Here is a 15,240-nt window from a genome sequence, read left to right as displayed (position 1 = left end):
GTCAATTCCAGTGAAATTACATTTAATTGGAAATAAAGTAAGGTTCGTAAATATTTGTTTAACTACTTGTTATAAGATGAAGCAGCTATTTCAGTGTGACTTGGTCTTTGTTTGAACAGGCGGGAAAGAACTAGATACTACCAGCACCTTTTGTAATACCTATGTGCTGTTGATAGTACTGTGTGGAATAATGCACACTGAAGATTAGAATTAAATGTCTTACCCCAAACCAAGTTCAAGGAAGATTAAAGTTTCAGTATTTTAAAACAAAGCTAGCAAACAATCAAAGAAGGAAAAATGAATTAAAAGATTCATCTAAATTGGGAGGAGGAGGAAAATTAAAGTTTATAACTCTTGAAGAAATCACCTAATATAAAAGGTGTGCAAACCGTATTTAATAAAAATGTAAAACACCTGGATATTTTAGAGTAATATATGGCCAGCAAATTAGAAAAGTAGAGCAAATATCTTACATATAGACAAAGAGTAATTATCTTTATTATGCAAAAAATTTATAACCAAATACGCAGGCACGCGCGCACACACACACACACACACACGTAAAGTCTTCAACTATTAAGATTTAGTAAATGCTTGGAGAATATACAATTATGAGAAATTGTTGACCTCATTAGATGTTAAGTAAATTGAAAAGAAATAAAAGATGCATACTATTTACTCATCAAATTTGCAAATTTTGTCTGTTTTTTATGATAAATCTCTAAGCTCCTAGAGGTAGATAATACTAAAGCCTTTCATTCACTAACAAAGCATTAAACTGAGGGGCCAACCCACTGGGAAAACAATTTGATAACATTGATCAAGGTCATCATAGTCTTTAATATGCTGGTTTCCTTTCTCTAAACTGCACTAAAGCAATGTTCCTAGTTATAAAACAGCCTTCATACATTCATCATGGTGTTCTTCATAAAAGTGAAAAAATGCTAACCAACCTAACTATTCAACAGCAAAGGAAGTATTGAGTAAATTTGGTACAATCATTGGATCTTATACTAGGAGGCTACAAGCAATGCTTATGACGACTGTATATGGAAAAGTATATTCTGTGTGATTTCCGTTCATTTAGCTCTGAGAACATTCTAGGAAGAAACTCACAGAAGCACTAACAGTGGTTGTTTGGCTATACTGGAGAGGTTGGAAGTCTGTGAGGTGGTCAAGAATGTGAGCTTTGAGTCCAAATACCTGGGTTTAAATCCAAGCTCTGTCACTTGAGTCACTTTTTGACTTTGGTATCGAATAGCTATTGGAATCTGGCAAGTTCGAAGTTCACAGTGATTCAGTTTCTCCATCAGTGCAATGGTGGTAAGATAGTTCCAACCCCTGAGGAGTTTTGTGATGGTTAATTTATACCAACACAAGTAGCGCATTGACAATACTTGGCGTATGGCAAGAGCTCAGTGAGCATTAACTATTTGCTGTTTAAGTGGTAGAACCAATAGGGACAGGCTTTTGCCTCTCTTTTCTGTGTTTTCCAGATCACCTTTTCTCTCTTGAACATATTATTGTTGCATTGGGAAAACACTATAAATATTTTTCCTAAATGCCCTGAAAACCGGATCAGCCAGATTTCCTAGTCACATAGATTCAGACCCTTACTTGGAATATCATAACAGCACATAATCAAAGAATGGATAGATATTTCATGGTTGCTGACGCCCAAGAAATGAAACTGGAATTGCTGTGACAACTGAAATGAACTTTGTGCATTTCCTTAAAAAAAAAGCCCATTTCATAAGAAGTTAGGGTGATTCAGTTTCCTTTAAAGAACTGCTTGCTTCCCTTGGAAAAACATGTCTGCTCAGTATTCTCTCCCCCTTCCCCAGACTCTAACTTCTAGATAAATCAGTATTTCTCTATAACTCACATGTTTTAGTAATGGCCGGACAGAAGTTTTTAAAATATTTACAATATTGGAATAAATACATTTTTCTTGGGCAAGGAAAGTAAATTAGGGAAAGGTGGGGAAGAGAGTAAATTTCCTCAATGTATTTGTTGATTTCCAAACAGTTCAAAAGCTATGGTGCATCATTTAATTTACAGATAAAGTTATTTTTTAAATATATTTTAAAGTTCCAGGAGCAGAAGGAAAATTAAGGGGAAAGTTGCATTCTCCTTCTCTTACTCCCCCTAAAGTTTTCAGGGCAATTTTTTGGAAAAAATGCTCTGCTCATTCTGGAGTCTTCTTTTGCCAGCAACTAACGAGTCTGTACAATACAGTTGCCAAGGTAATACCAAGACCATGTAGACAGAAAGCATGGTGCGCAGACAGGGAGATGATGAAAATGGATTAACAATGTGAACAAGAGGACTTTCTTTACTTGGAAAAAAAATTAAATTACACCACCCTTTATAAGTGATTATACTAGCAGTCCTAACATCTGTTGTTACAAAGGAAATTCATTATGAGGGTTTTTTTTTTCTATATTGCTTAGTTTGTGGATACATGATTTGTCTCCTAGTTATGCCCCTATCTTTGTAACTCTGTCCTGAGCCATGTCAAAGTGGATTCCGCTGCATTCAAGTTAGACAAAGAAATTTTTCATTTGCTGAAGCCAGTAACATTTTTTCTCCAAGTCCTGCTGACAGCCCTGGTTTCAGCCAGACCCTTCTAGACTACAACCCAAGAGACAGGCATACCCCTTGCTTAAAGCAGCACAAATATTTGCTGCTTAAATACATGTACTCCCGTCAGACAGGAGTGACCACCAGCCAAATCGTCCCTCATTTCCCCAGATCGTTCCTCATCTCCCTAGGAATATGACTAAACTTCAGTTTTTAAAAAAACTCAATTTTTCTCCGTTTTCCCCCTACTTCAGGTACCATCCTTGGATTTACCCTCCGACCCTACAAAATGAGCTACCGGGAAGTCAAGTACTTCTCTTTTCCTGGGGAACTTCTGATGCGAATGTTACAGATGCTGGTGTTACCGCTTATCATCTCTAGTCTTGTCACAGGTACCATGTGCAGTGTGGTTCTTTTTTAAGTGTGCTTATTGCAAAAGATCGCTTAGAAAAGCAAGCGCTTTAGGTTTCTGCTGGATGCATGCTCTGTTCTAGAAAAAAAAAAAAGTCCCTTCAGAATGATGGAAAAGAGGCCTTAGTAATGCATGAATGATTATAGCTCTCGTATTTTACCAATCACAAGAGGAAACAGATTTAAACAACCACGTAATCTGGTCTGCCTCTCTACCAAAGAGGCACCCTGCTAAACACGACACAGCCAGCCTTCTCTGACCACAGCGATCTAGTTGACAACAGCGTACAACAGGTCTGTTTTCTCACCCTCTTATCCCACCCAGATAACATCTGGTTGGACAGCCTATTAGCTATTGATGCAAGAATGCTTGTTCTCAGAGCCACCAGGACTTGAGCGGGAGCCTTCTTGGAAGCCTCATCAAGAGGTAATGCCCACACCACACTCACCAACTCTGCTGCCACCAACACTTTTATCTTTTCCTGGTGAACCCGCATGATATCATTTCCTTCTCTGGTTGTCCCCCACCCCTGTTACCTTTTACGCTGGTGGGAGAACAGGGAGGGGGAGGGAGATTTCCCCATCTAGATATTTTGTCCATTGACACTTGGATTTTCAACGAATGGAAGATCTGTGGGGTAAGAGCTATTTTCTGTGGCAGTAAGTTAGCAATTGACTCCTGCATGGGAAATGCTTGAGTCATTTGTGTCTTGTGACTGGTGAATGCCAACAGAGCCAAGAAGTTGCAAAAAAAAGTTACTATACATTCCTTCCTGCCCACTCTTCTCTTTCCCCACAGCACATCTCTGACATGAAGAAAGAATGTCTATAGACACTGTCCCAGCAGGATGGTTTCTGGGTTTGTAGCTAAAGCCCAAAACTCAGGTACTACTGACCCTGGTCTATTTTCCACCCTTGGCTCACTGTCACCCTTGGCCATGTTACTCCCCCTCTATATGAGCTGGCTCTGAGCATCTTTTCCCTTCCCCTCCCAGGGAGTTCTCAAGGATATTTATAATCTCTTTTTAAGATCTCTGTGTAGTAAGAACTTCATAGCACAACTAAAAAGTCATGGGGCAAGATTCTGACTACTACATGCCTGGGAGGGCTGGCCTTCCTTGGACAGAAGCTATGTCAACCTTTCCCTCAATGCCTCATGGATCTCTACTGGCTTCCACTTGTTCAGGTCTTTAAACAAGTGATTGCCTGTCCACGAGTCTCCCATGGAGGAAGTGCCCATAAAACAATCATGGAGGCAAGATGATGGGGGGGTGCTGTTACCAAAGTGCCCTGGCCCATTGCTGACCAGGGATAACCACAGCAGCCCCAGCTTTTATCACAGAGGCTAGATTGATGTTAATGTGAGCTCACATTCTCATTTTATTATCCACATAGTGACATTTTTCTGGGAAGCAAGTTCTTGCAACAGCACTGAGGACAGAATGTACTCACATGCACCATTTTATTTAGTGGATCAGGCTGTCCCTCTTCCCCATCCCTCCTGGCTGGCATCTGACTTGAGTCACTGTGATCTTCCTGGACACAAGCTTGAGGGGTTCTGAATTCCTTTCTACTGTCTCTTCAAGGGTGGGACCAGGGTTCAGAGGTTTCTGCTTTCTGGTAATTGTGCTAAAAACCCACTGTGTCACTCTAAGAGGAAAGCCCTCGTTTGGTACAATTAGAGAAAATACTACTTCCCCTTAGTAGCAATCTTACTTGACAGTTACCTCAAAGTGGATTTTCCTGATATTTCCTAATACTTAGTATACCAACTGTATTGAAGGAATACAAGCTTTCATTGAATAATTTGTCAGGAAAAAACCCCACTATGATGCAATCCCTTTGCATGGTGAAAAAGAAATTTCTGGGGAAACCGTGGAAAAACTAACAACATTTATAATACTGAAAGAAATTATAAACTGCAAGCAACCAATATTAAATCAACTTTTAAAATGTGACCTAATTGCAAGTTGGGGAAGCTGCCACTTGGGACCATGAAAAGATTCTCAGCCCTTTTCTGGGACTGTGTTAAGACAAGGGACATAATTTAGTTTGCCAAAGATCTTTTTAACATGTTAACCTCAAAGCAGTAATTTCCAAGCTACATAGTATTTTGAATACTTGTGATCAATTACAATGAACAATTGATTCAATAAGACTTTCCTTCAGGGTTTTAAATACAGTGATTCCAAACCAAAAAGAGGTTGAGGGATATGACCCAATGGGAACGAGGAGGGGGAACTTCTGAAAATTGCATGCACCCCTGGAGGACTCCCATGTATGCTAGGAGATGCTAGAGAATGTGGAGAAAGTGTCGGAGAATGTGTTGCCTAGGGAGGGAACCAAGTCAGAACTGTTATTTTAGAATGGAAAAGCAAACTCAAATGCTTCCCATGGCCAAGCAGGGGATGATTAACTATGAAGCTGCCCTTTAAGGCTACTTTTTGTGTTCTTACTGTGATAGAGGCATGGATACAGAGAAATAGTTTGCTTTGACAGGAGAAGTAACAAGCACAAGCATGATGATAAGTGGAAAGGGATCCAGCCACAGAATAGTATAGACAAGAGACAACATTTTTGCCACGTGTCAACGCGGCCCAAATCTGCTGACTTTTCAAGAGAGTCCAGAAGCCTAAAAATTGTTAAGAATCTCCAGATTTTCCAACCTTGATACAATTAACAGAACAAAACACTGCAAGCCAAACAAAGCTCATTAACAAAGAGTTGGCCCAAACCAACTCTTGTGCTACCAGTATAGGCACTCGGGCTTGAATGTCAGTGCTATTCATTGTAATGGGTGCCTGCTAACTGGATGCACCCATAGATCACTGGGTTTCCCTTATGGCCCTCTTCAACTGTTGACGGTTCCATGCAAAGCTCCACTCAACATATTACTAAACACCACATTTATTGCCACCTAAGCAAATAGTGATTAGAAAATGCCTCCTCTCCATCTTCTGGGTATAACCATGTTGTGTCAGAGCTGTGCTGATCTTTCCCACACTTGGCAGGAACACCAGAATCAGAACTCAGGGCTCATGCTCCCCTAGAAATATTTCCCAGGAGGAAAATATTTGACAGACTCAATGCTTTCAAGTCAAAAGTCCCAGAGTTTCTGCAGACGGAAGTTGAAATGCACAAAGCCCTTATTGCATTTGTTGGATTAGGCATTTTGTTTTGAAAGATTCTGCACATTTCATCATATTAAAGTCCTATTTAAACTCAGAAATCTAAGTTAGATTTTCATACTTGAAACATCCACATTTGTGAATTGGAGCTCTAAAGCTCCAATAAGCCATGTTCTCCTCTTCCCAAATTTGAAATTCCAGTCTTTCCAAATATCCCCAGTGTGTATTAACATTCCAGAGCTGCCAGAGAAGCTGGGAGCAAGCCGATGGCTGGATTTGTACTCAAGTACCTGTGTTTTTAAACAAGAAGAGTAAGTCGGTGCCAACACACCACTCAATAAAATAGAGGTTTGGCGCCGATTTCTATTGATTTGGTCAGCACAGGCAGCCAAACTAGGTATTTCATGCCAGAAATATGAGTTGGTTTGGCTGGCTTAGCCTGATTGAATTTACTAGATAATAATTAAACTCCATTTCAGTTTGTGCCGTGTAGACATAACTACCACCTCCCCCTTCATCTTTTTAGAAAACCTAGTACTGTCTTCTTTCCTCATCTAAATGTGCATTCCTCCTCAATTACTTACCTCAGCCTGTGTCTCTGGCCTTCAGGAAGTGGGGAGCATCACGTGGCCAATGATCTCTGTAAAGTTGGGTATAATGAAAGTAAAAGGGGACGGTGGGGGAAGGCCAACAGCAGTAGAGTGGGACCAGTGTCTGTGGCCCATGGCAGGGCACTCTGTACTTGAGGTTATAAAATGGACAGAGGTTATCTTTCAACATTCATTCATTCATTCATTAACAGCTATTTTCTGAGCTCTTGCAATGTCAGACACTAAGCTAGGCACAAGAGAGACATGAACACAAAGATACAATCCCCAAGAGGAAGTGTGTTGGTTAGACGGGGAGAGCTGCCCAGAAATCACATGATATTTTAAGCAAATCTGAATTCCAGCCGTGAGGGAGTAAGGCTGGCTCTCTGTTAGGGGACCTCTGTTAGGTGACCACAGGCTGAACTCCTCTGAGCTACTGGTTTGTTGCAGTTGATACAACAGTTGGCCCAGACCCAGCCAGTGTGAGCAGAGTATTGGGTCCAGGTCGGTGTCCCTACCCCATCATGTGACATCTGGAGTACCGGGTTCAATTCTGGGAGTGGGGTACAAGGGAGGGCAACCAGGGCAACAAGAAAGACATTTGATTTTAGGAACATGATCCCAGATCTGACCTTCTGAGTCATGGCATCTCCATCCCAAATTATATGGCTAATGCCCCTATTCTCATTTCCTTAAAATGTTCTTGAAATCAACATACTTTTCTTCCAGTGCTTTAAATCATTACAGAAATTCCCTGTTACTTGTCTTGTGAGGGAGATAATAAATTACAATGTAATAAAATTCTGGATTGCTACTATTGCCTGCCAAAGGTTTTGAGAACCTGACACCTGTGCGCTAATTGTTTAAAAAGGTGCCTGGTGGGGAGAGGGCCTGGTGTTGATGAGGTGTTAAATGCATTTAGTACCACAATAAGACTAGTCGCTCCTATAACACAGGAACTGAAAGAGAATTGAAAAGAATGACTTTCTTACTATGTGATTTACTGTTCATTAAAGAGGGGTTTCTGTCCCACCAGAATAAATGAATACCACTGTATTTACTCCACTTTGGAAACACTATGCGATCCAACCAGCATGTAGTATCTCCTCCAAGTCATTGTCCAGCTTCTGCCTAAACATTCCCAAGGGCAAAAGAACTTTGGAGCCCTTTTGTCCTTGGAAAACTAATAACTCTATTTATATCCAAAATCAAACAAGTATTTTTAAGTTCAGAAAAACAGAACATTACCTGCCTGCCTGTACTTCCTCCTTCGTGTGACAGGCTCTGTGGCGTGTCACTTATTCCTTAGGCAGCGTCCTCCCCAACCTATTGACCAATGTAGTTTGGTGAAACATAGAACCAACTTAACCATCGTTAAGGCCAACAAGCTGCCATCACTGACAAGGGCCCTTTTGCCTTTAAAATAAAAGAATAGTAAGTGTTGTACCTCAAAGTATATCCCTCTGGCTTTGGAAGAATAGCAGTTACAATAAGAATAATCTAAAGGTTTATCATTTCTTTGAACATGAGGGGGCAAAAAATGAGCTAGACAATTCCTAATCTATTACTTGGACATGGGAAGGGTTTGTGAAGGGCTTCAAAAATGAAAGCCAAAATCACGTAAGAAAAATGTAATATTTTAAACTATTGATTGTCATGGCCCTGGGGTATAGCTAAGGCCTATTTGAAATACTCCGGGTGTTTACTTATGAGAAAAGAGACTGTAGATGTCTCCACTTCTCCCCACGCATACATTTTATAGAAGGAACGAAAGTGTCTGTCTTAGGTGGGGAGGAGATGCTTTGGGCCTCCCTTTCATTCTCTGTAAAATGGAGGGATAACAGCACCTTTGTCATGGGTACATCCTATGGTGTGAGGATTTATGACTGGCACATAGCATGTGCTCAGTTAGCGGGAGATTTTGGCCGTCACAGTAACATCAGTAAGAGCCGTCCTGGTGGTCCGCTTTGTGTAAATGCAAGTTCTAGAGCAAGAGGACACAGTTTCCATTCAGAATCACGGCATGTCTCCTGTGTGTGATCCTCCCTGCGATCACTTTCCTATTAAAGGTAAATTTAAGAAACCGTGAAGTTAATCAAGTAATAACATGGGAGCCAGAGAGAATTCCTTCCTCACCACTGGAGGGGATTGGTTTCTGCCCTCCAGCGTGAGATGTGATTGACTTATCCCAGCTGCAAAATTCTAAATATTTTCATTGGTTATACAACTCCACAGTTTTTCCTGAGAAACTCAGGCCCAGTGTGTGTCACCCCAGAATCCATAGGACCCCGGGTTCCACACACTGTGAGCAGAGCCTTCCCCGCAAACCAAAACTCGAGACAAACTGAGTCTCTGTCTCAACATGCGTCTGATCTTCGTGGTGGCCTGGAAACAAGCCCTGCCTTATTTTCTCTCTAGAGCTGCTCAAAAACATGAGAAGGGAGGCAAGGAATGTCCTTCTAGAGAAGGAGGGGCTGGTATAAAATGGGAAGACTATCTGTGGGGTAGAGATCACCTGGCTTTTTTTTTTTTTTTTTTTCCTTTTTTGCATCATGTTGAAAGGAATTTGGATAATTATTTTTTAAATTTTATTTTAAAAATTTTTAGTGGATTTGGGGTTTTGTTGATATGTAGACAGAATCATGTAAGTCTAGCTATCGCAGAAAAAGTCTACCTTTCTATTACAGACAACTTCATTCGGTAAACATTTGTAGAGACTTTTCACATACCAGCTACTTTTCTAGGACCTGAGGATACCACAGTGAGGAAGACAAGGCCCCACCTCAAGGAGTTCCAAGTCTGGTTGGGAGATAGGCCTGGGACTGCACTATGACAGGGTAGTGGTGACCCAGGTAGGGTGAGCCCAGTGGGAAACAAAGGGCACAAGGAGCAATGTGACCATCCTCTTCCGGATTCTCCAGCGTTCAGGAAATTCCTACTCCCTAGCAGGAAACAGCTCTGTCAGCAGGAGATGGAGCATGTGCTGTGGTGTTCCTCCTCATTTTCCTCACACCTGACTCTCCCCATTCAATGCAGTAAGAGCCAGGGATGGGCCCTGAGTTTCCCAGCAAAAATCACCTCCCCTCCCCCGCCTTGGAAATGTGGCCTTTTGGATGTGAATTCTGAGAGAAGAGCCTCCTGACAGGGTTTCAACCATAGAAGCTGTCGCTTTCAGGATGGGGAGCCAGGAGGAGACTTGAGGCTCTCCTAGCTGGAAGTCACACAGAGGTGATAGGGTGCAGCCTGGCACCCACAGCGGGAACCCCCCACACACACCCCTGGAAGGCAGCTGTCATCTGCCCCCTGAATATTCCACTCTCAGACGGTCGGAACTGTTGAGAAGTCTGTCTCCTATAAGTTCCTCCCAGTGTTCCTATTTGTGCCATATGGAGCAGTGGAGAATGACAGTTTTTCCAATGATCCAAAGGACACCTAAACATAAGCTAAGTGTCCCCGGTCTTCTGGGCCCTTCACGACCCTAATTGCCACCCCTTGTACCCCATTCCCAAAACTGAACCCAGGGCTCCAGATGTCACATGATGGGGTAGGACACCTTCCTGGACCCAACCCTCTGCTCACACTGGCTGGGTTTGGACAAGCTGTTGTAGCAGCAGCAATAAACCACTGGCCCAAAGGAGTTCAGCCTGTGGTCACCTAACCCCTCAGAACTGAATGTTTCTGGAAACATGTTTGTAGTTAAAATGGAACAGTTCTTGAGTTGAAAGATCAGAGGCCACAGGCTCAAGACTCTCTGTCAGATGCAACTTTCCAGAAGGCTTGGGCATGAGTCGGGAACTCTTATCTGTAAATTGCAGAAGCTTCAAATTAGCCTGTGCTTTCCATAAGTTCTGCTTTGTAGGAAATTTCTTGAAAGCTTCCTCAAAAAAATTAAAAAGAAATTTTAAAAGCTTCCTGTAAAATTAAATCACTTTTTAAGAAAATTAAATGTTTCCCCCTCATATTACCAATTTGATAATTTCCTTCAAAGCACTATGGAACTGTAGGTCTGTGGAGGGTGCTGGGAATAGATGGTTTTGTTCTGTTGGTGCCATCATGGCTTCCGGGAGAATAAGTTACCTGATGAATTCTGACTGGAGATTATGCTCAAGGACTGGAAGGGGTGGGTGGGGCCTGGGGGCAGGGGCTGCTTCTACAGTGAGCTTCTACAACCTTATGCACCACTCACTTCTGGAGGCCATGTTCTGAGAGTCTGTACTGTCCCATTCAGGATAATTACACCATATGGTGCCCAGACATCGCCTCCCCTCCCCCAACCCCCAACCCCCCAAATTCTTCAGTTAATTGATCTGAAATAGGACATGGGAGTTGATGTGTCTCTATAGCTCTCCAGGTGATTTTATGGTGCACCAGGGTTAAGAACCACCACTTCACAGTTTTTCTAGAATCATTCTTTGGGGCTATGATCACTTAGGTCAGGTCCTTATATGTTCAGATACTCCCTCTTCCAGGAAGCATTCTCTGGCTTTTCCCTTGCCCCTACTAATGCATGCTCCCAAAGACAGCATTATTTTCCCCACATGATTTTAGTTAAAAATCATTTATGTAAAATGAATGTTTATCATTTGCATGAGCAAAACAATATAGAAATACATAGAGCAAAACATGAAAGTACTCCCAAACACAGAGACACCCAGTCTGTTGATTCTGATTTGAATCAGAATTGTCTGGGGATGCCTTAGTGACTCTGCTGGTTAAGCGTCAGACTCTTGATTTTGGCTCAGGTCATGATTTCAGGGTTGGGAAGTCAAGCCCTGTGTGGGGCTCTGCACTGGGCATGGAGTCTGCTTATCCCTCTCCCTCTGCTCCCCCCCCCCGTCAATAAAGAAATAAAATTTTAAAACAAACAAACAAACAAACAAATAGAAGACTTGTCTGTGTCCCAGAAAGCCAAGAAAAAAGATGCCAGAGTGAATACCAACAGAAAGACATATACGTGCATATACACAGAGATAGAGAGTTTCTATAGCCAGACAAGGCTTTCTGTGACAGTGTCATGGATTGTATGAATGCGGGAATGCTAAGTACCCCCATCATCCCTCTGTTCCGTGTTTAGAGAGCATCTCATGAAAAGCAGAAAGAAAGTTTTGGGGTGGTATTACTTTCTGCTGGAGGATTGATCTGCTGGAATAATCCAGCCAGTTTTGAATCTGGGTAGAATCTAGGTTTTTAGGTTTTAAACTTCTTTTTAGTGTCCTCATGAAGACGATCTTTGCCTCATTATGTCAGATCCCCAGGCTGCAAGCCAGTGCATGACCCACGATCACTTGCTTTAGGAACCCATCAATTTCTACAATACCAGTGTAACACTGTTTTCAAATGTCCGCTTCCTGAACTTCCTCCTGTGGGGAAAGATGTTTTGCCATCTGTGTATTTATTTATTTTCAACAATTGCTTGGGTTTCTACCCGAGTTTTCTTCAGAGGAAAGAAAATTCCCCTGAATTACTGAGGGGGTTTCCTTTCACAGGGTGTTGGAGGAAAGGTGGCCGGTGTCTGAGTTCTATGATTCTGGAGACAAACGACAAGTCGGAAGGAACTGTTGGCTAATGTTTTAGAAAGTATTCCATAAGATCAAGATGACTATAAGTCTCCTAGATCCAGCCTGCTAAAACAACATCCACATTACCAGAACTTATCAGTACTTTCCAGCAAAAATATCTGTACGTATACACACATATTTCATCTGTAGTATCCCTGGGCCGCCTCCCTGACCTACACTCGGTCCCACTACTGGATTATTTTGAAGCAAATCCCAGGTATTTCATTACACTTCTAAAAGCAGAGGACACATAAGATGGGTATAATATTTTAAGATGATTTTAACATATTTTATGTTTCTTTAATGACCATTGCCACCTGCCAACACATACACGCATACCCTAAGAGCTGTCAGTGAAGAAGATTTTGCCAAGCAAGCATTTTACTTTCTTTCCATTTGGGTACAATCTTTCTACCAGTGCTTTACATTAACTACCAAAACTCTTCTGCAAACAGAGCATGAATGTCTTTAGTAGGGGATGATCTCGTAGATGTTTTCGTTATGAAATTTTGGGGCACAGTTTTCATTACAGCATAATATGAGTGTGTGAATGTGCACACAGAGCTTTGTATGTTTGTTCTGTTTTCCCAAGGTCCTTCTAACTCAAAGTCTGTCAGTGCCTCATCTGACTCTTTTTTGTACAAAGAGTCTCTTTTAATGTACTCTTTTTTGTACATTTGATAACTCTTTCAATGTACAACTTTTCTAGAATTTGTTTCTGTACTAGATTATTTCTAGTTAAGCTGTAATAGAAATGCAATGTTCTCAAGGGTGTTTGTGCTAAGAGGTGAAGTTTCATTATTTTAAGGCTGTCTACCAAAAAGTACGTCACAAACGTTTCCCAAATTATAATATAGGGATACACAGAAGAAAAAAAATTCCTTAATATCAGGACACCTAACCTATACACTAAGTATTTAAGAAAAAATGGAAACATTAGTGCTTCTCTACTGGAGTCTTGTCATGTCTTCTTTAATTTTAGAATTGAGTTTGGGAGTCTTATCTTGGGACGTAGGCTTAATGACATGTCTGCAAGCATCCCTTTGTGACAAGGATCCCAAACACAGTTTTAGAGCCAAGCAGTGTAGTAGTTTTTAATCATATTTAGAAATAACAAAATGAAAATTCTTAACACTTCTATGGGTCCATTAAAAAATGTTTATATATTAAATTCTGTATGATATAGGAGCACATTTGCTATAAGACAATATGGCTCTCATGCAGTATAAAGGCAAAACTATAAACATATTTCCATGTATAAGCTGTTAACCTAAGCATGATTGGCAATTTTAAGTTCTCTAATACCATTTAGGTATAGTATTACATAGTTTTCAAACCCTTTTATCTGCTACCATTCAGATCAGTAGAAGTCAAGAAAGCCTTAAGAAAAATTTATGGTGGGGGCACCTGGGTTCCTTAGTTACGCGTCCAACTCTTGATTTTGTCTTGGGTGATGATTTCAGGGTCATGAGATAGAACCCATGGGACTCCATGCTGGGCATGGAGCCTGCCTAAGATTCTCTCTCCCTGTCCCTCTGACCCTACCCAACCCTGGATGACTCTCTTTAAAAAAAAAAAGAAAGAAATGAAAAGAAAAGGAAGGAAGGGAGGGAGAGAGGAAGAAAGGAAGGAAAAGAAAAGTTTGCCGTGGAAAATTTTTAAATTGAGAGAATTCAATCCATTGACTTTATTCATTGCTTTTCCCTCTGAATTGAGCACTCAGTGTCACTTGCTTTTAGTAGAAAACATTTGGGTTTAGCTTAACAGAGCACAGATGTTCAATGGGAACATAGCTTGAAAGTCTCTATATAACTTCCTATTAAATAAACATCTGAACAGTAACTTAACAACTACCAAGTGAGGTCAAGTGCTTGAAAAGTGCTGCATACATCACATAAGCATGCTTCCCTTATGTGAAGGAGTGTTACAGAACAGCATGTATCAGACTTTAAACTGCTAGAAACTCTTGCTGCAGCACTTTGCCATCCTCTGCTAATCTCCCCTTATGGCTGAGAATTATAGAAGCCAGGGCGCCTGGCTGGCTCAGTTGGAGGAGTGTAAGACTCTTGATCTTGGGGTCATGAGTTTGAGCCCCACATTGGGTGTAGCAATTCATGGATGGATGAATGGATGGATAGATAGATAAAATGATAGGAGCCCTTTTACCATAGAGAGGGAAGTTCTTTTATTTCTATGAAGCCTCTAAAATTATTCACTGGTATTGATAGATTTAGGTTTCCCTAGTTCAAGATAACATTTTTTTTTTAAGATTTTACTTTTAAGTAGTTTGTACTCCCAGCATGAGGCTCAAACTCATAGTCCCAAGATGAACAGTTGCGTGCTTTACTGACTGAGCCAGCCAGGTGCCCCATAAATATGGTTTGTTTGGATTTACTGGTTTGTTTTTGTTTTTGTTTTTAAGTAAATTTTATACCCAATGTGGGGCTTGAACTCATGACTCCAAGATCAAGAGTTGCAGGCTCTACCAACTGAGCCACCCTTTAAGAAGGCACTTAATTGAGATATAATTCACATGCATGCAATCTACCCAAATTACGTGCATAATTCAATGGCTTTTAGTACATTCAGAGTTGGGCATCCATCACCGCAATGCACACACTCCCTAATTACCCCATTTCCCCAGCCCCAGGAAACACCAATATATTTTCTTTCTCTATAGATCTGTCTATTCAAGACATTTCATATGCCTGTAATTTTACAGGATATGGTCCTTTGTGACGGGCTTCTCTCACTTGGCATGTTTTCAGGGTTCATCCATGCTGTCACACGTCTTAGTATTTCATACCGTTTTATGGCCACATGATATTTCATTGTGTGGACGTACCATGTGGTATGTGTACACTTATCAGTTGGTGGACATTTGGGTTGTTCACTTTTCTTTTTTTTTTTTTTGCTATAATGAATAATTTTGCATGAACATTTATGGGCATGTGTTTTTATTTCTTTCAA

The 15,240-nt window shown here is 41.1% G+C and overlaps 1 protein-coding gene across 1 annotated transcript in view; it reads left to right on the top strand.

Annotated features, from left to right (window-relative positions):
• SLC1A3 (solute carrier family 1 member 3) overlaps nt 1-15,240 on the top strand; it is a 76,602-nt gene that overhangs the window by 18,427 nt on the left and 42,935 nt on the right. Inside the window, exon 3 of the mRNA XM_044232602.1 lies at nt 2,838-2,975. Within this exon, the coding sequence (XP_044088537.1) occupies nt 2,838-2,975 (138 nt within the window). The remainder of the gene's footprint in view (nt 1-2,837; nt 2,976-15,240) is intronic.

Source organism: Neovison vison, chromosome 1 (genome assembly GCF_020171115.1).
Source record: "Neovison vison isolate M4711 chromosome 1, ASM_NN_V1, whole genome shotgun sequence".
NCBI lineage: Eukaryota > Metazoa > Chordata > Mammalia > Carnivora > Mustelidae > Neogale > Neogale vison.
The sequence above is the reverse complement of the archived record's forward strand: the minus strand, read 5'-3'. Positions and strand labels throughout refer to the sequence as shown.